This window comes from Sprattus sprattus (genome assembly GCF_963457725.1).
Source record: "Sprattus sprattus genome assembly, chromosome: 5".
NCBI classification, from domain to species: domain Eukaryota; kingdom Metazoa; phylum Chordata; class Actinopteri; order Clupeiformes; family Clupeidae; genus Sprattus; species Sprattus sprattus.
Window position 1 is genome coordinate 8,002,653 of NC_137924.1, and position 21,880 is coordinate 8,024,532.

General features: G+C 43.5%; 1 protein-coding gene across 1 annotated transcript; it reads right to left on the reverse strand.

The window, feature by feature from the left end:
• Positions 1 to 6,508: 6,508 nt before the first annotated feature.
• ccdc138 (coiled-coil domain containing 138) lies at positions 6,509 to 21,521 on the reverse strand (the record flags this gene model as incomplete). Its single annotated transcript, XM_080839941.1, has 15 exons — positions 6,509 to 6,687; positions 7,660 to 7,798; positions 14,910 to 15,086; positions 16,991 to 17,156; positions 17,339 to 17,455; positions 17,730 to 17,888; positions 18,306 to 18,416; positions 18,562 to 18,639; positions 18,799 to 18,918; positions 19,671 to 19,829; positions 20,447 to 20,607; positions 20,714 to 20,811; positions 20,892 to 20,991; positions 21,163 to 21,220; positions 21,444 to 21,521. 15 exons carry the CDS (start codon positions 21,519 to 21,521, stop codon positions 6,546 to 6,548), a joined length of 1,863 nt encoding a protein of 620 aa, XP_080696067.1. The 3' UTR covers positions 6,509 to 6,545.
• Positions 21,522 to 21,880: the final 359 nt, after the last annotated feature.

Consider the following 21,880-nt stretch of genomic DNA (forward strand, 5'->3'; position numbering starts at 1 on the left):
GCTTCCTGCATGAGGCCCTTGTTACACAGAACTAGCTGTGTTAGCTACTATGTGTTTCAAACAGAACTGGTTAGTCTCTGACATGACTAGAACAAGAGTGTGTGTGTCCATAGTCTCTGCAGTGCTGTGTTTCCACAGCTAAGACCCAGTTTTTGCCCAAGTTCAATTCAACAGGAGCAGGACTCCGGTGGTGTTAAGGAACGGATCTGCATGTACAATCTTACGCTTTTGACATGTATTCGCTGCCAAATATCTATTGTTTCACCGTGTAAAGCAGGATAGAACAGCCAGCAGTGAATGACAGAAATGTGGTTGTGCTTGGTTGATAACAGGTTCACTTACCTCAACATATTTTACCTACAGAGTAGATTTTAAGAAACACAAAAGCTAAACAATACCAGATGTACAATACAAAATGTAAGTGTATATATAACTTATTACTGTACATATGCATCGCAATAAAGAAGTATTAGTTAGAAATTAAAAAAGCTTTTCAGTTTTTATTTTAATCTTTTATCACAATTGTTTCGAATTCATGTATTTATTTTTTTTGTTCAAGTAAAGTTGTTTTTCATAATAAAGAATAAATATAGAATACATTCCCCCTTTTGTTTGTTTAAAACTTCATGACTTCATGACTGCAGACATGCAGAATTGCACAACCAAGTTTTCCCCCATAGCTGGCGGCTTCCCCTCCTGCTGGACTGAGGTGTTTGATGACAACATGGCGTAGCCAAATGTAACCCCTACGAATTAGTCTGCGTTGTGTAGTTGTTTTACGAAGTGGAGCCAGGAGACGTGGGTGAAGTTCTCCAGTTTATTCACCTGGGCAAATGACATAATCAGTGTGGACACATGCGTCCAATTTCAGATTTCAGTCCGATTTAAATTGGATATTGGACACATGTGACTCCCCAGAACTAGATTCATTGTGTCCAGCTTGAGTCCGACTGGACTCCGATGTAAACCCCTGGACACACGATTCGATTCCGCTGGGAATTGGACTGGGCGCGCATGTGTCTCTCGAAACTAGATTGAAATTGGACAACAACAACTTTTGCACGTGCTTGAGATCGTGCCCACAGACATATACATGCATCATATATGTCTATGATATGATAATCGCTGCTAGACGCTCAGTTCTTGTGCTCCCTCTCATTCACGTTGATATACTGAAAGCGAAACTGAAACTTATAAACTGCAACGCAACTGTTTGGGACAGAATGCGCTAATTCAGTGAACAAATATTTTCATATTACTTTTTCACCAGTTGTTAGTCATGTAATCCTTTCATATCGATGTGAATCAATCAATACTAATACAAATTTAACTGTGTTGTGTTTTTGTTTCATTTCACAACGTATTTACTGTATAATCAACGGTAGCAGATGTAAACATTCCGCATTTGATTTGAACTGACACGGCCAAGAACTAGTTGTGTCACTGCCATGTGCTTAGAGATAGAGCAGTTAACCCCCCATGGAGACCCCATGGAGAGAATTGAATGGGATCGAAGTGCTGCCATCATGTGTCCTCACTGATTGATATCACGGGACTTCTCAGCAGAGCAGCATGGAATACCTTACAGTATATAAAATATTACAGGATTTTAATCCTCCGAACTACAGTCACCACAGTGTATGATTAATAGGGCCCAGATTGAGTTAAGCCTACATGCCATCTTTACACACACCCACACACACACACACAAACACACAAACACACACACACAAACACACAAACACACACACACAAACACACACACACACACACACACACACAAACACACACACACACACACACACACACAGCCACACACACACACACACACACACACACGTGTGGTGTGGGGGGATACAATGATTCGCTTTACACAGCAGAGAGACAGGAGAAGCAATCCCACAGGGCTTTGCACAGCACTGATTCTGTTTTGGCCTCCCTTCATTCTCACATCTCACATGGCCATTAGGCATCAGGCAGCCCCTCCAGCAGCTGTCCGTCAGCACTCAGGCATATGAGTTCTCTTTTACAGTTACTTGAGCGCTTTCAGATGACAGGATCTTTTAGACCCGAAGAATCAAATCGAAAACAAAGTGTGCTCTGTGGTTTGGGTGGCTCTTATTGAAAATCACAGGAGGTCTCGAACCATTTGGACTGCAAGACGCAGGGGAAGGGATTTTTGTATTGCTTTCTGATGACAGGTCGAGTACTACGCACAGGGACATATGCTATTTCTCACCATCGCATGCATTCACTCAAATACACAAACATGTGCACACACACACACACACACACACACCTAAACACACACAGCAAATTGCAACTTTATTATATCTGTCATTAATGTATTCATGAGAGGAGAAATATTCTGACAGGATACTTTGAAGAAAAAAGTGACTTCCAGCGGTTCCAGTGTTCCAAAATGTGCTTCAGAGAACCACGAGCTGCGCCCACGCAGGAGTCGGTCCAGCAGTCGTCATGACGAGAAGCTCATTAAAAGCAGGCCCGAAGCAGAGAACACGCAGCGGGACACTGGGCAGTCGTTTCCGAAAGACAACCCTGCGCTGATGGGCTTCTGGGAAAAGAAGCTTGGCCACCTCCACCATCTGAGTCACAGGTTTCACCGTGGACTCTTCCCACCGCGTGCGTATCACTTACAGCCATCCCATGATGTGGCACTACATCAGAGCTCCTCCGTTCCCCTCCCTGCACACACACACACACCTACAGAGCCACATATGCCAAGAGGAGCTAGAAAATAAAGAATGAAATACCTCATTGAAGCTCGGCAGCCTGTGATCTTCCCCTGCAGTCAAGAAAAGAAATTGTCAAATGTGATAGCGCTGGGCACTGCAGGCTGTGTTCGGATTTCAAACGGGGCTAGTGTTTTTTAGCTAAAGATAATCCGTGGCTTTAAAGGCACCAGAGATGACAGGCACCTGAGGGCTCATTGCGGGGGCTTGTCATTAGGGGCTTGGCATTTAGACTGAACACAGTGCAGGACCCCCTAGGCCAGGGAGTTCTCTTCTCTCGCTCTCTCTGTCAGGGTGTGTGTGTGTGTGTGTGTGTGTGTGTGTGTGTTTGTGTCTGTGTGTGTGTGTGAGTGTGAGTGTGAGTGTGAGTGTGAGTGTGAGTGTGAGTGTGTGTGTGTGTGTGTGTGTGTGTGGGGTGTGTGTGTGTGTGTGTGTGTGTGTGTGTGTGTGTGTGTGTGTGTGTGTGTGTGTGTGTCTCTGTTTGTGGGTGTGTGTTGGTGTGTGTGTGTGTGTGTGAGTGTGTGTGTGTGTGTGTGTGTAAAGATGGCAGCAGTGCAGTTGCTCTGAGATGCCCTTTAGACACAGAGTCCATCACATGGAACTGGAGCCTACCATGGGGTGTGTGGACAACAACTGATGGAGCCGGGAAAACTCATCTGTATTCCTGAAATTGTCATAACTTGCATCCTAAACAAAGCTTGTCGAGGCTTGTCATTTGCTGCCTTGGCCTCAATACTGCTTGGAGAAATGCAACATCTGACATACTGTTTTGACAGCTTTTAATTATTCTCTCTTCACAATGCACACTTAAGCACAAAACAGCATTTATTTCGGCGTTAACTATTTAATATGCAGAAAACTGTTTAGGGTGAAACTGCGATCTGTTGTGTTGCTGAAGAGTGAATGAAAATGATGTGAAAATATAAAAGCTAAAGTACGGCAGCGTGCTCAAACAAGCCTCCTGCTGGGGATGTCATCAATCACATTCAGACAAATATGGGAAACAGTTTACATTTCCTCAGCCAAGGTATGGCGTATCATTTAAGCAATGAATAAATTCAATGGCTAGGGAAGCTTGTTAGTGATAGAATTGAATTTGCCATGAAATAACAAGTATCAACTTACCAATTACACATTGATAGCACAGGTGCCATAGTGTGCAGTCAGTGAGTCGGTCTGGTCTATCATCTTATCAGAAGGCCAGAGGGTATTGAGATGAAAGGCCGTGACTAAGGGTTCACCTAGCTACCGCATGCTACATGATACACATTAGCACAACATAGTGGTCAGGGGATACTGTAAAATGGAACATGAATAGGCTTTTGAACACATTTCCTGTCACTCCTGATTTTGTCTTCAAGTCAAATACAGCCCACGAGAGAGAGAAAAAAAAGGCATTATTTATGTTTTGTTTTGCGTGTGTGCAGTATTTTTTTTTTTTTGCATTATGCACCCTGAAAGACTTATGAACATAAGCGAAATAGACATATGTATTTAGCGGTCTCGAAAATGTGAAATGATTGCTTCATTTATTTTATGTCTGGCTAAGCATAACCACTTCCCCAAAGTCCCCTTGAAATGTAAATAAAAGTTTAATGACCGCTAGGCAGAAAAAATAGAACCGGGGGGATGTTAAATTGTTTCCACTCAGATTAAGGTCAACTGAACATACCCAAACATAAACTGACTAAAACCACAGCCAGTTTCTGATGCCTTTCACTTTATACATGTGTATGAAACAGAACAGATATACATTTTCGAACCTTAAAAAGTACGTCGAGTAATGAAAATAAATAAATCAACTGCTGACAGTTTACTGGAAAATTCACAGGCACTTGGGACCTTGGGGTGTGCATATTAAAATAAATGGCTGTGCCATGATGAATGATGCTTGCACTGCCTCCAGATGAAATGCAGAGAGTTGAGGCGAGTGAGTGGTGGAGAGGAGGGGTCCAACCCTCATCTGCAGGCTTGCACTTCTCCAACGCGCAGCACTTACAGCCTGGGCACATAGGAGGCTTATGCAGTGGCGTAGTGGTCCCTAGAGCAGCCCATAGAGCACAGGATAAACGCCCTGTTTTGAGAAGTGGGTAGGCCTATATGCAATGCTGACTGAAAAATAAGTGGGTATAATTTGTATAACTGCGTATACCCTGGACTACACCACCGAGGAGTCTTATGCACAGAGCACTGCAGATATGTGAGGTGAATGCTGCATAAGCTGAAGTTGATTTTCGCTCCACTCTAAATAAATGGAAGGTACTGCAAGTAACTGCACTAAAAAAAACAGCAAGGACAAGCTGTTCCTCAGGCAAGACCCATCAAAACCAGTGTGTGGAAAATTCGTTTTTTTTCACTCCTCAAGTAAAACAGGACACATTCAAACTCAAATATTTTCATTAATTCTGCGCGGTCTGCTTTAGGGAACGTGTCTTGTGCTATGGAAGAGCTGTCGAGGCCTGGCACCAGTCTCACAGCAGAAGAAATCTTTTTGCACGCCGTTAAACACTTCACATCACGACCTGACTGATACCTCATTACAATCTCTTCAACATGGCAAGTTCAAAAATAAAAATGAAAGCTCACTGAAAATAGGACTTCATTACTAAAAACTCATTAAACTACTGAAACCTATTTCTCAAACGTGACCTGTCAATCGGTTTCAGTCAAGCAAGGCATCTTGCTCATGGTGTTAATGCGGCATCTCTTCCATCAACAGAAGGATTTTGAAATGAATGCCAATGTGCAGGTAAAGCGCTGACTACACAGCCTAACAAAGGATTTGTTATTTCTGCTCTCTGCATCAACCATGCAGAGATGGGCTTCACTGTGAAACGGGCCTACAGGCTAACAATCTGACTTAGAGTAGGTGCACGTGGCCGAGGTATGGAACTCCACTCCATCTGGTAGGACCACATCTGTGTGTGTGCGAGTGTGTGCGAGTGTGTGTGTGGGAGAGATACGCTATAGTGAGAATTATTCAACAAAAGTGAAGCGATCAACACCTGTAATCTTTTAAACCTCCTCAAGCATTCATCATTTTGTTAAATGAGCAGCTCGCTGCACTGGCAAAAGCTGTGAAGGTAGTGAAAGATGAACACGAGCAGTAATCCATCTTCTGTCCTGACTTCAGTATGCTTTGGTCAAGTATGCACACTACAAACGGCTGCGCTTTCTTCCCCAAGATTCCCTTAGATGGTTCCAAGCACAGAGTGAAGTGCACTGAACGCCAAGGACCTGCAGTGACAGATGTGGCTTTCCAGTAAATAGGAGATTCCAGCACAGATAGGGCAATTGTCTGCATCTCATTTTTAAGTCCCAAACATAAATAAATGAAAACCAAAATAGTTTGAACTGGGTTAAGTTTTAACATTTGGAAGTGAAAATAAATCTGTTGCCTGTGATGTTTGGCACTGTTTCGGTCTGTGTCTAAACATTCCAGATTTATGGAAATATAAACCTGACGGGGAAAGAGAAGCGAGTTTCTCTTGAAGCCTTTAATTAACACAGGGCCTATGAAAAACAAATACAAAACACACACACACACACACACATGATTGTGATTCTCCAAGGCCACAGGACCTACAGCAAATAGCAAGAGCGGCAACTATGCTGCGGAGTGCTTAAAATACATCCAGTTAAAATTGTAAAAAAAGTTTTATTAACGTACATAACTTAATATCATATTTAAACCACAATTTCTTCATAATGGAAAGACTGAGCCATGGGACTGACAGGAAAGTATTCGTCCAGGATTCGAGTGCGGCGCGCTGGGGAAGGGAAGCAGTGTCCCTAGGGCCGTGTCAGCATGCCCAGGTTGAAGAGGATGGAGCTGAGGTTGATGCTGAGGAAGGTGTGTGTCGGGTCGACGGTCCTGTGCGTCTCCTGCAGCAGGAGGTGCAGTGTGAACGCCTCAAACAGCCTCTTGTTCTTCCTGTCAGAATGAGCCCCCAAAGCTTTTATTTACTCCGTACTCTTTCACAAGTCCACAATTACATACCACTTAAAAAAAAGAGAAAATAAATAAACAAATGAAAAACAATTGGTTGCATTCCTCTGCGCTGATCGCATGCACTATGGTCCACTGGCGCGTGACTTTTGGTTTATCCTCCCGGGGATGAAACAGAAGACAGCGCCGCAGCATAATAACAACCCACCAGATGGACACACAGGAAACAAACAGCTTTTTTTCTCTCTCTCTCTCCCGTTTTAGTCATTGCAGATCCAAAATACTCCGCTGTGATCTTTGCTAATAATGGCTAACAAAGGCTCTGAAGGGAAGCACAGCTAATAGATCAGCGAGTTTCCTCTAGGAAACCTCCTAAGACAACAGTAAATCAATTTGGCATCGGCGTAATTGGCAGTTTAAGGAAGGCATTAGCTGCATAATGAATGTAGTGTGCCATTTTGCTAGTGGTTTGCGAGGCCTGTGTTCCGTGCGGACCAGGAGGCTGGGCTGTGTGTGTGTGTGTGTGTGTGTGGGAGAGCAGAGCAGAGCTGACCTGTGTGTGTGTGTGTGTGTGTGTGTGTGTGTGTGTGTGTGTGTGTGTGTGTGTGTGGGAGAGCAGAGCAGAGCTGACCTGTGTGTGTGTGTGTGTGTGTGTGTGTGGGAGAGCAGAGCAGAGCTGACCTGTGTGTGTGTGTGTGTGTGTGTGTGTGTGTGTGTGTGTGTGTGTGTGTGGGAGAGCAGATCAGACCTGTGTGTGTGTGTGTGTGTGTGTGTGTGTGTGTGTGTGTGTGTGTGTGTGTGTGTGTGGGAGAGCAGATCAGACCTGTGTGTGTGTGTGTGTGTGTGTGTGTGTGTGTGTGTGTGTGTATCTGTGTGTGTGTGTGTGTGTGTGTGTGTATCTGTGTGTGTGTGTGTGTGTGTGTGAGTGTGTGTGTGGGAGAGCAGATCTGAGCTGACCTGATGGCAGAGAGCCTCTGGAGCAGCATAGCCACCTTCTCCAGCAGGGGCAGCTCCAGCCGAGGGTTACGCAGCAGCAGCGATGCCGTGCGGAAGAAGTCCTCAGTGCTGCAGGCCTCCAGGAAGTGAGTCTGCATCCCTGACAGTGGTACATGAGGTAGAGAAGGCGTTTAGTAATCAGTTTAGTTTAGTAATCAGAAGGTTGCTAGTTCGATTCCCTGTCAAAGCATCCTTGGGAAAGACACTGAACCCCTAATGACTCCTGATGTGCAGTGTGCCATAAGTGTTAATGTAAAATGTGTATACATTTTAAGGCGCTTGGATAAAAGCGTCTGTTAAAGGACTAAATGTAAATGTAACCCTGAGCGGAGCAAGAGGGAGGTGGTGAGCTACTAACGTGTCTGAATGCGTTTGTTTCTTTGTTTTGTAGCAGAGAAATAGGGAACGTAAAACTACAAAATTGTCTGATACTGAGTAACAAGATACACGCTGATGAAACGCTATCCTTCCCTTGTGCTTTTAAAGTTGCATCTGTGCTTTGAGTTAACAATACAACCTCAAGTACACTTTAAGACCAACGAATGGCAAACTCCTTCATTTAGGTCAATTGAATATATGATTCAATGTGGCAAGGGAATACATACATGTTGCATTCCTATGTAAAATTCTGCAAAAAGAAACAAAAAACTACTTTCATGTGAGCCACATCATTTGTGTATGCAAAATGTAGTGCAAGACAGTAGTTTGCTTAATTATTTATTGCTGAAGGAATGTCATCCACCTTCACTTTTATTCAAAACCTTTCAAAGTCCACGTGAATTACCCTTAAAAGATTTAAATTCCAGGGAAACATTAATGTGCCATTATAGAATACTTCAACAGCTGTCCACAAGCTTTCCAGACTTGACAGATGTCACTGATAATTAGCAACCAGAAAATCTTCCCTTAGGTAGGGAAAAACTACTGACTGACCGAAAGTAACTTCTGCCTTGATTCAGACACCACATTTTGTAAATGAAACGTGATCTTACTGGATTTCCAGTGGAACCTCATGTATGAAAAGCTGGACCCAAGCAAATGGCACAACACCGAAGCCTGTTCTCTCTCAGTACAAGCAGGCCCTCATGGTGTCAGTCACCAAAATATTACCACCACTGCAATATGCTGGGACAATATACAGTACCAGTTTGGACACACCTTCTAATTTTTTGAGAAGTTTTTTCTTTTCTTTTATTATTTTCTAAATGGTAGATAACACTTTTTTTTGTTTAGTACATCATTCCATATGTGTTCTTTCATAGCTTAAATGTTTTCAGTATTAATCTACAATGTAGAAAATAATAAAAGTAAAGAAAACACCTCTCCAAAAAATTAAAGGTGTGTCCAATCTTTTGACTGGTACTGGAAGTCTGTGTAATCCCTCAGGTCCAGCTCCGTCAGCCAATCATACCTTTCTGCAAGAGCTTCACAATTATGGAACACCCTACCAACTGAAATAAGACACTGTACCGCTTCCATTTTTAATCTGCATAGTAATTTGCTCATTTTAGTATTACTCTGATATCACTGTCATACCTGTTGTGGTACTGGATCCCATTAACAGGTGTGTGGTCAGAGCGACAACACACCAAAAAATAAATCCTTTCCCAAAATCAGAAGACTTGGATGAATAGAGACTACTGCTATGTTCACTCGACCAGGGAAATAAACTCAACTACTGCTACGTTCACTCAGACCAGAGAAATAAACTCAACAACTGCCACGTTCACTCAGAACAAGGAAATAAGGTGGTCATCCTCAAAGGAGATCTACCCCCCCATCAGCAGCCTCTCCACGCCTCCAACACTCTCCACCTCAGATGTTTGCTCCACCCTGAGAAAGGTGAATGCACAGAGGACAGCTGGCCATGATGGGTGTCCCTGGCAGGTTTCCCCACTGGTTTCATGAGCACCACCATCGCGCCATGCCGAAGCACTCCACTGCTACAGCCCTTAATGACTGACATTCTCTCCCACTCACCCCCGTCATCACAAAGTGCTCACACTTGAAACCCTGTGCCTGCTACATTGAACACACACCAGTTTGCCTATCGCCTCAACAGGTTTACAGAGGACGCCATCCTCCACAGCACTCCACTCTCCCCTAACCCACCTGGACAGTCATAATTAGTACGACAGAATGCTGTTCATTGACTTCAGTTCAGCATTTAACACTCTGATCCCCTTCAAGCTGGTCTCTATGATTAGCCAAGTGGGTATCAGCACGTCCCTCTGCAACTGGCCTTTCTTACTTACAGCCTCCAGTCTGTTAAAGGTAAAGTGTGTAGTTTTTAGAGGCATTTATTAGTAGAAATGGAATATAGCATTCGTAATTATGTTTTCATTAGTGTATGATTAGCTTAGAGGGTGTAGTTTTAAGAGGCATGTTTTCATTAAGAAGATGTTTTCATTAGCGTATGATTAGCTAAAATTACTAATAGTTGTGTTTTTGTGAACTGAGTGAGCCCTTTGCATCTGAGTCCACCATTTTGCGTCACCACGTTTCTACAGTAGCCCAGAACGGACAAACCAAAAAACACTGGCTTTGATTTTTTATGGCATTTGACAGCCACCCTAGGTACTCGCATACTCTTGTAAAGGGAAGGGTATTCAGCTGTCTGTAATTCAACAACCTCATCCCTAGATGTCACTAAAAACTACACACTGCACCTTTAAGTTAGACAGACTATTTCCCTCCCCCATCACCCAGAACAGAAGCGTACCACAAGGCTGTGAGCTGTAATAGAGAGCGTGTTTCTAGCTCCGAGTTCCTTGAGAGCCGACCAATGTATCACCAGCAGCACCCAGTTACACACCATCAACAACATTCAACGCATGCGCTACCTGGGCAGGATGAGAAACATCAAAGATAACTCCTAACCCTAAGCATGGACTTTTCACTCTCCACCCTTACAACAGGTGTTACAGGAGCCTCCGCTTCTGCACCAGCAGGCTCAGGAAGTGCTTCTGCCCTTAGGCTGTGACCCTGCTAAGCTCCACACCACACCTCTAATAGAATCATTGCATTCACTACTACACTGTTCACAGTACTTTAACGAACAAGTTATTTTGGACAGACTGAAGCACTTACACGGTTTAGATGATGAAACTGTAGATATAACCCATTGTACATGTGTTGTTTATACTCTACATACTTGCCATATACCATATATGCTGTTCATACTGTTCATACAATTCTACATTTGAACTCTCTAATCTCTAACTCTGTCCACTTCTCTGTCAAGTATATCAGTTAAAATATTATAAAATATATGTATGTATTTTGTAACTCTACACTGTCCATCTCTGTAGGAATTTAGAGCATTGATAATATGTACAATGCTCTTTTCCCTGAACTTATGTGTAAATAATACTATATTTTTGCACTCCTGGTTACATTCTAATGGCATTTCCTTGGCTTTGTACCCGTGTGCTACACCATGGAAACAAAATTGAGTCTAATCTTACATAACCTACTCTAGTGTTGGTGTTTTCGCCAAAGCACAGCAGTTGAAAAAGCTGGCACATTTACAGAAACGTTAATTAATGTGTGTTGTCCTTGTAAATAAATACATAAAATGATGGTTCTAGTTGTGGTAACATTTTGTTTACAGTAGAGGGAACTTTCCCTACTGTATGTGAGAGAAAATGTTAGACTTATTCCCAATAGCTGAGAAATTAATATTTTTTGCAAGAAGTTGTATCCATGAAGATGACAGTTTTATACGACATTTTCTGGGAGAGTGTTTGGGAAACTATACAACAAATTTTAGATTTGCAAATTCCAAGATCATGTCTATCACTTTATTTGGGCGATATGCCAGAAGAACGTACTAGAAATGATAGATACCTGTTGAAAATATTCACTCAAGCAGCATAGAAAGCAATCACACGTAAATGGTTACCTACTGTGGATAATTGGTAAGATATTATTAAAGAGATCCATGAGATGAAGAGCAGCAAAGAAAGCAATCACACGTAAATGGTTACAGACCGACTTACCTACTGTGGATTATTGGTTAGATATTATAAAAGAGATCCATAAGATGGAGAGACTAACCTTTCTTTTGTGTTTGAGAAATGACTTGTATATCGGAAGATGGACAAAATGTAATCTGTTTAAGAAGGGTTGTGATTATTGATTAACTTTTGATATAATTTGCCATTTCATTTTCCTTCCTGCTGCTGTATATTATGTAAATTCTTGCCTATGAATGCTGTAGCACATGTCACAATAATATGATGTACAAAATGAATGTTGTTGAGCCGACACTTAACTTGTACTTGTATGGTTGTTCAGTACCATTGTCTTTCACAGAAGTAATAAAAAGAAGATGACAGCTTTAGTATGTGAGTACGGAAATTAAATATGACCACTAAACTGTGCCTCAAATAAAGAAAGGTTAGTGTCAATTACCTATGCAGCAATTATAGTACTGTAAACATGTATTCCATATAATTAACTTCAGTAGTTATCAATACCGATACCAAATGTGGTGGAACAATTTAGTCTCCAAAGACTTGTGGATGTGAGGTAGTAGACCTCGGCAGACATCCAGTAAATGACTGGCTCGTATATTCACTAAACTTTCTTATGATACAAACACACCGCTTTTTAGACCGGCAGCTTTCATGTTTATCAGATCAGTCCAGAGGACAAAAATAAACATAGGATGAAAGTATGACTTCTCATTTGTATTCTGTCACAGACGGAGAGCCCTACTGACAGGAAGCCAAGTCTTTCTAAACTTAATCACTGAGAGTCCAAGTCCAAAGTCAAGATAACGCCACAGTACCCACAGGACTCAAGATTCGTGAGCAACCTGATTTCCCCCAACCGCCAACCCAAACGACGGAATGCGCCAAGCGTGTATGGAAGCAGAGACCAATTACTGTAAATTCAATACATTTGAGCTTAATCGTGCATGCAAGCGAGAAACGGCTCCAGGACAGCTCCTGTAATGCTCCATCAGTGGGGCCCTGTGAGGCTCGCTCTCTCATCACCGCCTACAGCCGCACAGACGCCGGTGACACACCGCAGCCTCCGCTCCCTGCAATCTCCGGTGCTGTGGTCTGGAGGCCGAAGTGTAAACCTGTTCTCTGAACATGTGCTCCCCTCAAGACACGCATGTGGCCCCAGGATCCTCACACATCTGTTTCCCTCACATCTTCACAGGTAACCTTTTTCTAAGGGGGGTGGGAGGGGGGGGGGTCTGTGAACTTCAAAAGCTGTCCATCCGTTGCTGAATGCACTTTGTCCGTGTTGATTTAAGGGCCCCCGTTCTTTTAGAATGGCTCCTCTCGTTGGGCCCCCGGTGCCGAGGTGAGACACATGGAGCGGATTAAGGTGCAGCGTGAGAGTCACTGAGGGGCGCACCCCGGCGCTGCAGACACCAGACGTTGTGCAGGACCCGCGTCCGACAGCCCCGCCGCGGCCCACCCCACCCCGCCGGAGTGACCTTCAGGTGTGAACTCCCTCCAGTCACCCCCCGCTCCGCTTCAGCTCCCCTTTCCTCCCCGGAGACCCCTAATCACTCCTTCCACAAAGCCCTTTAATTGGCCAGCCTGGTCTCCCGCTCACTCCCCCTCATCCATAAATCAGCGGTAGGTGTCTGAGCCTCCTGCTCTCCCCTGAGTGCGAGTGAGTCTCCGTGTCTCCTGGCTCTGCACAGCGTCAGTGGCCAGCGGCGGTGTGCTGCCCGCTGCGCTAATTAGCAGCTTTTAATGACCATTAAGTGCGCTACTGCCAGTGTTTAAAAGCCCCAATGGTTACAAGCTGCACCTCAGGAATGGAACGCTTTTTCCTCCTCCGCCTCCCCCCCCTCCTCAATCTGACTGACACCAACCGGACATGACTAAGATGTCTGATAGAGTGCAGAGAGCGGAGAACTTTTATCTTCTCTTTTCAGAAGGGAACAGAGCAGGGCAAATAAACAAGAATCAAAAAAGATCCTGAAAAATTAAATTAGCGGGGGCCAGACCGGTCTAGGGCTTTTTTCTGTGGCTGAATGTGGTTTCCTCTCCAAATCTTTGGTGAATTTACGCTCCGTTGGGAGGCAGCAAGCATGTTGGAGACGCTGGGTCGAGACACACTTCTGTGTGTGTGTGTGTGTGTGTGTGTCTGGGTCGAGACGCACTTCTGTGCAGCGCATTCTCTGAGACCCTTTCATCTCTTTTAATCATAGCTTCATGAGAGAGTGCCCTGCAGATCTCTTATGTGTGGGCACCGGGTCCATTACTATGGGTCTGTGTCTCTCTCTCTTGAGGGTTTAGAAGCTTGGAGAAAAGCACTGTGGCTGGAGAAATGGGATCCCCTGACATGAATGTGAGCAGAGAGCAGCACATGATGACTCCCCAGCATGGCAGATGGGTGGTACCCCCCCCTCGGCTCAACCCTTCACTCAGATGCATCCAATGCCGTCAGCCACAAATGACTGCTTATCCAAACAACTCTGCATCCAAACAGATCTAGACCAATAAAGTCCAATCTGCAGTATAAATACTGGTGCCTGTCGCTGTGTGGGTGATTACTATGTGGAGTACACAAACCTATTAACACTCCTAAACAAGACTGCAATGGAAAGAGACGAGGGGATTACTGGACATTTACTGTGACGTGGAAGACGTGCTAAAGGACATATGACGCATGGCCGAGGAGTTTGGGGGAGCTTTTTTTATGTTCATTACCCTCCAATTGTTTAGCCTTTTTTTATATTCTTTGCAGTCTTTTCTGGTCACACACAGTGTTTAAGTATGAAGTAAATATATAAACAAGGGCAAAGAATTGAAAGGAGATGTGTCTGAATGTGGAGGAATAACTGGGAGTGAATGAGTGTGTAAGTGGATGCCATCCCACTCGGTGGTTACACACAAACCGAGGCACAGACTCGAACGTAAACATACACAACCAGGACGGGCGCTACAGAGCCCTGGGTGAATGCCTATTCATTAGTTCCCCACTTAACATCTAATCAAAACCGTGGGGGACAAATGTGTTATTCTTGGTGCTCTGAGCACTCACTGCCAATTACTAAACAGCTGCCTTCAAAATGTTTAATACTCAATGGAGGAGCCAAACTGTGTGTGTGTGTGTGTGTGTGTGTGTGTGTGAAGGGCTTTTACATCTATGCTTATTTAACTGTTCCACACACCTTTCGCGAGAGTGTGGATGTGTGCACTATGGTTTGTGTTGGTGCATTTGCAGGGACTTACAGGACTCTGCACACATCAGCATGAGGACGTCCACAGCAGGGGTCAGCAGGCCGGCGTTGCCCCCCCTGAGGAGTGCTGCCACCACAGGTAGGGCCTGGTACTGCAGGAACAGAGCCTGGCCCTCCTCCACCTTCAGCTCCACCAGCAGAGCCTCCAGAGCCTGCGCCAGAGTGTTCACTGACACGCCACAGACCAACACACAGGTTCATGTGTGGGGGACAGAGAGAGAGAGAGAGAGAGAGAGAGAGAGAGAGAGAGAGAGAGAGAAAGAGAGAGAGAGAGAGAAAGAGAGAGAGAGAGAAAGTGAGAGGTTTGGCAATAAGCCATTGGGTCAAGCAGTGTGCAGACATCCATAGACTGAGCGTGTGTGTGTGTGTGTGTGTGTGTGTGTGAGAGAAAGAACAGCACACTTTATATGACAAGTGGTTTCCTGCTCACCAGGGCTACTAAATGCCAGAGAGGGTGTGCGAAAGCTGGCAGACACTTCCTACCTTTGAGCCAGTGGGCTAGACCCTGAACCTGAACATGAACCTGAACCCTTCACATGATGGAGCTAGTGAAGCGCACACCATCCTAAAAAACCTCACCTGCAGATATGGCTTACCAGAGCATTTTAAATCAATTTGGTTTCATTTTTCCTCCACAAAACAAAAGGGATGAATTAAAATCCCTTAATATGATTCCAACATGCCCTGAGAGAGCCGCTTAGCGTGCATGTAGTTCTGCCACGCTCCAAGCACACTACAGTAGAAGGATGGGAGAAATGGGGATGAAAACACTGGAAATGAAACTGGTGTAACGATGGAGGGGGAAAAGACGAGTCTGAAATCTGCGTCCTGATGCTTCCCACATGGGCCGGAGACGTCTCTGAGCCCCTAGATGGCCAGTGACTCACCCAACCCTGCCAGCACAATAAGATTCTGCTCATGATTTGAGGAAGTGATTTTTCTTGATTAAAAAAGAAAACAATGAAAGAAGGCAATGTCCTAATGCCTATGCAACTTTTTTTATTGATGACAACTGTTCATGAGGCTGTTCTGAATTGTGAAATTGCTCTGTCTCTGACTAAAACGGTAACTATTAAGTACCATTTAGAAGACTAAAGGGAAGAATTTCTCAATTCTCCACAAACGTTTTTTTTGCCCATCTCTATGGGTGATCCAGAATGCCAAGTGAAATCAGTTAGGACATTATGAAGTTGGGTGGCAGGGCTGGACCGCAGATCAAAAGTTTTGGGGATCAAACATCAGCTATGGAGACAATTGCAGAAGGGTTTTCCATTGTAGACAGGAATGTTCTGATATTACAGAAAAAATAAATATGAAGCTGAAAGCTGACAAAGGTTTGGGCAATCCAGAGCTCCCAGACTCCAAGCTGTAATGTTCTCTTGAAATGACTGAAAAATCACAACATTGCCATCTGCTGTAGATTCCTGCATAATACATCTGGTCCTGAAGGACAAGAAAGGAACTCTCACGTTTACTGTTTCCTTTTCATAACCATTCCAAAAAACAGCGTTCGGACTCTCAAGAATCTCATAAGAAAAGTTGAGACTACTTGCAACCTCCAATATCTTTTAACAAAATCCTTCTCAAAGTACAGAATTCACAACAAGATTACAGTTGGATGGTTCCATTACACAGTGTTCATTTGTATCTGCCCAGGTGTGCCATGTTCGTGTAATGCAATGTGAGTAATGCAATGCATAGTCATCACATGGATACAAATACTGAATTATGGCCTCATCCTGATTAGAAAGAGGGAAGACCATTTTGAGATGTTGACTGGATAATTTACACCAATACAACGTCTGTCTGCAACATTCTGCATTGGTTTTCATCCTGTTCTAAAAGGGGCTTCAATGCAAGCAAGAATGAACAAATGAATGAATGAATGAATGAATGAATAAATAAATAAATGAATGAATATTTTCCCACACTGATAAGTTACATTTCAAGACAATCTGGAAGGCATTCAGTAAGGTTCCACCAGGACACAGCAAGGGTGTCTACATCTTATGTATTCCATACAGCCTTTACATGGTGCACAGGCATGCATTTAGAATCAATCATTCTTCCTACCCTGAGTGATGGTTTTGAGGATGATCAGCATTGCCAGGAACCTAGTGTGGAGGCATGGGCTCCTGAACAGAGGACAGGGCCTGCTCTTGCTGGGAACACCAGAGTCTAGAGAGCCTTTAGTCATTTCCTCTCCTAGTCTCCGCAAGGTAGATGTTAAGGGGGTCTGCTGGGAAAATAAGACAGGGAAAAATTGCAATAAATGTGTGTCTTATACTGTGGATGTCCGTTTTGTCCTTTTTTTAAGTGCACAGCAAATGGCTTTACAGATTTATCTGAACTTAAACCTAAACCATCACCAGAAGGCTTCTTAAGACTTTAAGACACTTGGTCTCAACACAGTGACCACACCTGGGAGCTCAGGTCCAGCTGCCTCAAGCACCAGTAGCTGACTTGAAGTAGCGGTAGATGGAAGGGTGAGTTGACCTCAGTAGCCTGTTGAAGTTGTTCGGTCAGGACTGGCAAAGCCTGTTGAGAGAGAGAATAAATTGAGAGCTACAAGAATGCCTGAATGCTTAACCAGACCATGGAAACCAAGAGAACCCACCATCACCTCCAGAAACACTGCTCCATGCATATGGATGGGCAGGATAAAGCTAATGTTATACTGCCCCCAGGCTGAAAACAAAGGCCATCTATAACTGCAAGCATGCCACGACATGAAGAGCATCTGCACTCACTGGATCAGGTAAAGAAAATGCTGGCAGCCCTGTGTGGGGGGAATGGAATCCACAAGACAAACCTTTGCACACCTCTCGTGGAGGGAGAGGGTGGCCGAGGGAGGCGTATGCGACGGGAAAGGACTGCTCTTGTCTCTCCCGGCAGTCTGGAGCAGCTGGCTGTCCAAAACCCAGTCCAGAAGGAGGGCCAGAAGCTTCCCAGAGGTGCTGCACCCTGGGATCTGCAGGAAGTGCAATTCGGAAGAGCTCAGAAGTGTTGAGTCATTGGTGGTCAGTTCATTAGTTGGTGGTCAGTTAATTAGTAGATATTTTCAACATGCGGTTTCTTGCCATGCCTCTTATGCTTTTCTCTGGCTTAATGGTGTGCGGTGTTCCTCAGAAGGAAAACAATTGGACTGACGGATGCAATAGATCATAATTAGAGAAAACACTGCTGATTACAATAATGATCCTCACATGGACTCAGTGGTCCTGGCCTCCTATTGGGTTTCACGCTAATTACTTCTAATCAAATAACATGATTGTTATGGAGGGAGAATATAGGATTGCTTTGGAAATCTACTGCAATAATCCCAAATCCAGCGTTCCCGAGTCAGTAAAGAAGGGATGGCCGTGGGTCGGCGGAAAGAGCAGTTTACCTTTGCAGTTCTCACAGGAGGTACAGCCTTATCAGGCTTGGAGGGCTTCACTTCACATTTAGGACCAATATTGTCCCGTCCTTTATGTGCCACTGCGTAGTCATACTTTCTCTGTTGGAAAACAAAAGGATCTCGCTCTGTTTGTTTGTTTTTGTCTGCTTGCCTACACACACGCGCACGCGCGCACACACACACACACACACACACACACACACACACACACACACACACACACACACACACACGTATCACTCACCTGAAGGTTCTCTAGACGCGCGTGTACTTTCTTGACCTGGTCCTCTAACTTCTTTCTCTGTTCACCATGATCTATTAGCTGCACATATACACTGGTATGTAACAGCAGGCAAAACATGACCGAAAAAAGGCGTTGGTGTGCACAAAAATATACTACAATTAAAATGTATCAAAAGTACAGGTACAGAATCTTGACAATAAAACAAGTGTCACAAAGGGACTGAACTCTGAATGTTACCTGCTTTTTCATGGAATCATTTAACTCTTTGATTGTGTCAAAGCTTGATCTGATCCGCTTATTATCTTTCGTCTTTTCTTTGAGAGCAGAGTTTAAGTGGTCAAGTTCAATTTGATGTTGCTAAGGAAAATCAGTAATGGTAAATGAATGACAACAAGCAGAAAAGAGGAGAGGTAAGTATGGAAATGCATTTCAATTAAGCAAGAATTGGTACAACCATAGCGTGTAAACAGAATTGTATTGTATTAAACGGCACTAAAAAAGGACCACATATTTAAGTCCATATTTCTTCTGGCTGTCTATGTGACCTAGTTTTAAGAAATGAGAACCACAAATAGTGGTCTGTCATCTGCCATTTGCTGTGTGGGACATAAAAGATCAAATATTCATCCAAACACCTAGCCTAGCCTCATATTCATTCCTGCTTAGCATCATCAGTCAGTCACCACAGCTCTTCAACCAAGGGTCTACTCATCATATTTGAATAAGAGAGCAGAAAAGACAGACTCCTCCAAAGTCAATTCTACAGATATTATAACACCACAGAATTGCTAATATTTGATAATTTAAGTCTAGTCATATATGTATTTACACACAAATACATATGCTCACAGAATGCATCACTTAAAAAGGTATGTGAGACATTACAGGGACCTAATGACAAATGATTAATGCCAATTAATAATGAATTAATGTCAAATGAAAGACACAGCACACAGGAGGTAACTGGAAAAGACCATTTAGAAACGGTGATATCCAGAACATAGTTTCTGATATGAGCCTTTCAATTCAGAGCACTTCACTGTCAGAGCCTTTCTAAAGTATTGCCCCATGTGAGTGTGCCCATGAAGCACGGCCCTTAGGATCCCTACCTGCTGTAGTGCCCGGACGCGCTCATGCACCTCCATCTTTACCCCACACACCTTGTGCAGGGTCTGTTGATGTTGCAGCAGCAGGCTCTCCCTCTGCTTCAGTTTCTGCTCTTGTTTCAGAAGCTTGGCAGCCCATTGCTGCTGATTGAGGCGCTCCACCTGAACAAACACACATACAGCTCAGTTCTTTCTCTAAACAATAGTTGTGTTCAGCCACTAGGGAGAAGTACGACTAGAACAATATTAGATTTATTTATGACACATAGGCTTCTAGGGTAGTGCAATATACTCTTTACTGTATTTTATTACTGATGTGCGTATGATGTATTGCACAAATAGTGCTGTTGATTTAGATAAATATTTGTAGCACTGTGCAGTAGTTCTTACCTATGTATGTTTTCAGGCCTTCTAGGGAAGTGCAACATACTCCTTCTTACTGTACTGACATGCATATTATTAGATAAATGCTGCAGATTTATTTATGACATTAGGCTTGGTAGGGAAGTGCAATATGCTCTATTCACTGTATTATATTTATTGACGCGTGTATGTTATGTGTATGTTTATGTGTTAGATATATAGTGCTGGAAATGTCTGGTTCAATGTCTGTTTGTAGATATGTCAGTGTCTGTACCGTAAAACAAATTGCCTCTCGGGGACATTAAAGTTTTCTAAGTCTAAGTCTAAGTCACTGTGTCAGCAGCCGAGAGCTGGAAAAAGTGTGTGCATAGATTGACTATTTAATGCTTGCATGCATGCCAAGTGGTGTACTTTACTTGCAACTTTTCATAGATCTCCAATAGTTCCTGATAGACATGTCCCAGACCCGATGAAGAGGAGGGACTGTGTGGGGAGTGCGGATCTTTAAGTCTCTCCCCCACATGCTGTGTCTCAGAAGGACTTGACAAGTGGCTCAAGTTGGAGGGTAGGGTCACATCTGAAAAGAAACATGACAATTGTTTTTCAGAGTGAGTACACCGCCTATCTTGTTATATAAACCAAATGTATTTATTTATACAGTAATCGCTGAAGGAACTGCATACCCGTCTCCGTACAGTGGACATTGGGCTCTAAAACCGAGTCAGTGTATTCAATGTTCAAGTCACAATCACTCTCATCCCAGACGTGGTTACTGTCGAGCCTGAGAACGGAGGGGCATATGTTATATTGCTCAAAACATGTGGCAGGCTCAACATAAGCTATGTTTAATTACAAACTGACCGCAGGGGGAAACTTCTGACAGCTTTGTAGAGCTCTTGCAAGTTTGTATTGTGGGATTTGATCTCGCGGTAGTAGCAACGACTGGTTGGAGACGTCCACGCTTTAAGGTAAAGTTACAGATTTCGACAACACTTTAGACACTTCCGTACAATTGGTGAGGAACATCAACTACTAATGTTAGCAAACAGGTTACATACATGAAGACCTCACACCACGTTGACCAGGTCAAGAACAAGAAGTGTGTTGCTTTTCAATGTTGCCATCAACTCACCCTTGCTCGTAACCTTTTCGGCTTCTTGTGTTGATTTGTTTTCGGTGCTTGTGGTAGTCTAACAGAGCATATGTGAACAGACATTGAGTCACCAATCTCCCTCTCTAGTATAACAGATCTGCTAAATAACTAAATAGGGACTAACTTTGCAGGCTTTTAGTTAATTACTTTCATTAGATCAACTTTTGTAACTTAGCCAAATAGCGAGCAAGCTAACTGGCTAACGTTAACCATCAACACAACCCAAATGCGTGTCAACAACTTAAATAGCAAGTTAATACCAGCTGTGTCTTTTCCAGATACTTCTTCTTCAGTTCTTCCACTTTGGCATCAATGTCAGTGTCTGATGACTGGTTCATTGTAGATTAATAAGGGAGGCAAGGAGAGCTACCAGACTAGCGACATTAGGATTTTAAACCAGCCGCTTCAGTGAGACTTTTACCCGGAAGCAGGTTTATTTAACTTCCAGGTCACCAACGAATCTATAATCTATCAAATTTACATATATTACCTCCTAAATGTATATGCCACAGAAACGTTGTCTAAGATGTACTGTTGACCATTTTATCATAGCTCATAAGCCAATAACGTCCAGTGGAATAAGACATTTAGACACGAATATAAGAATACTGATCAAAAGCATAACAATCTGTGTACTGGCAACTTCTTTGCACCTAGAAGTAATCAAATGCATTGTATTCCATCACACATTGACTGA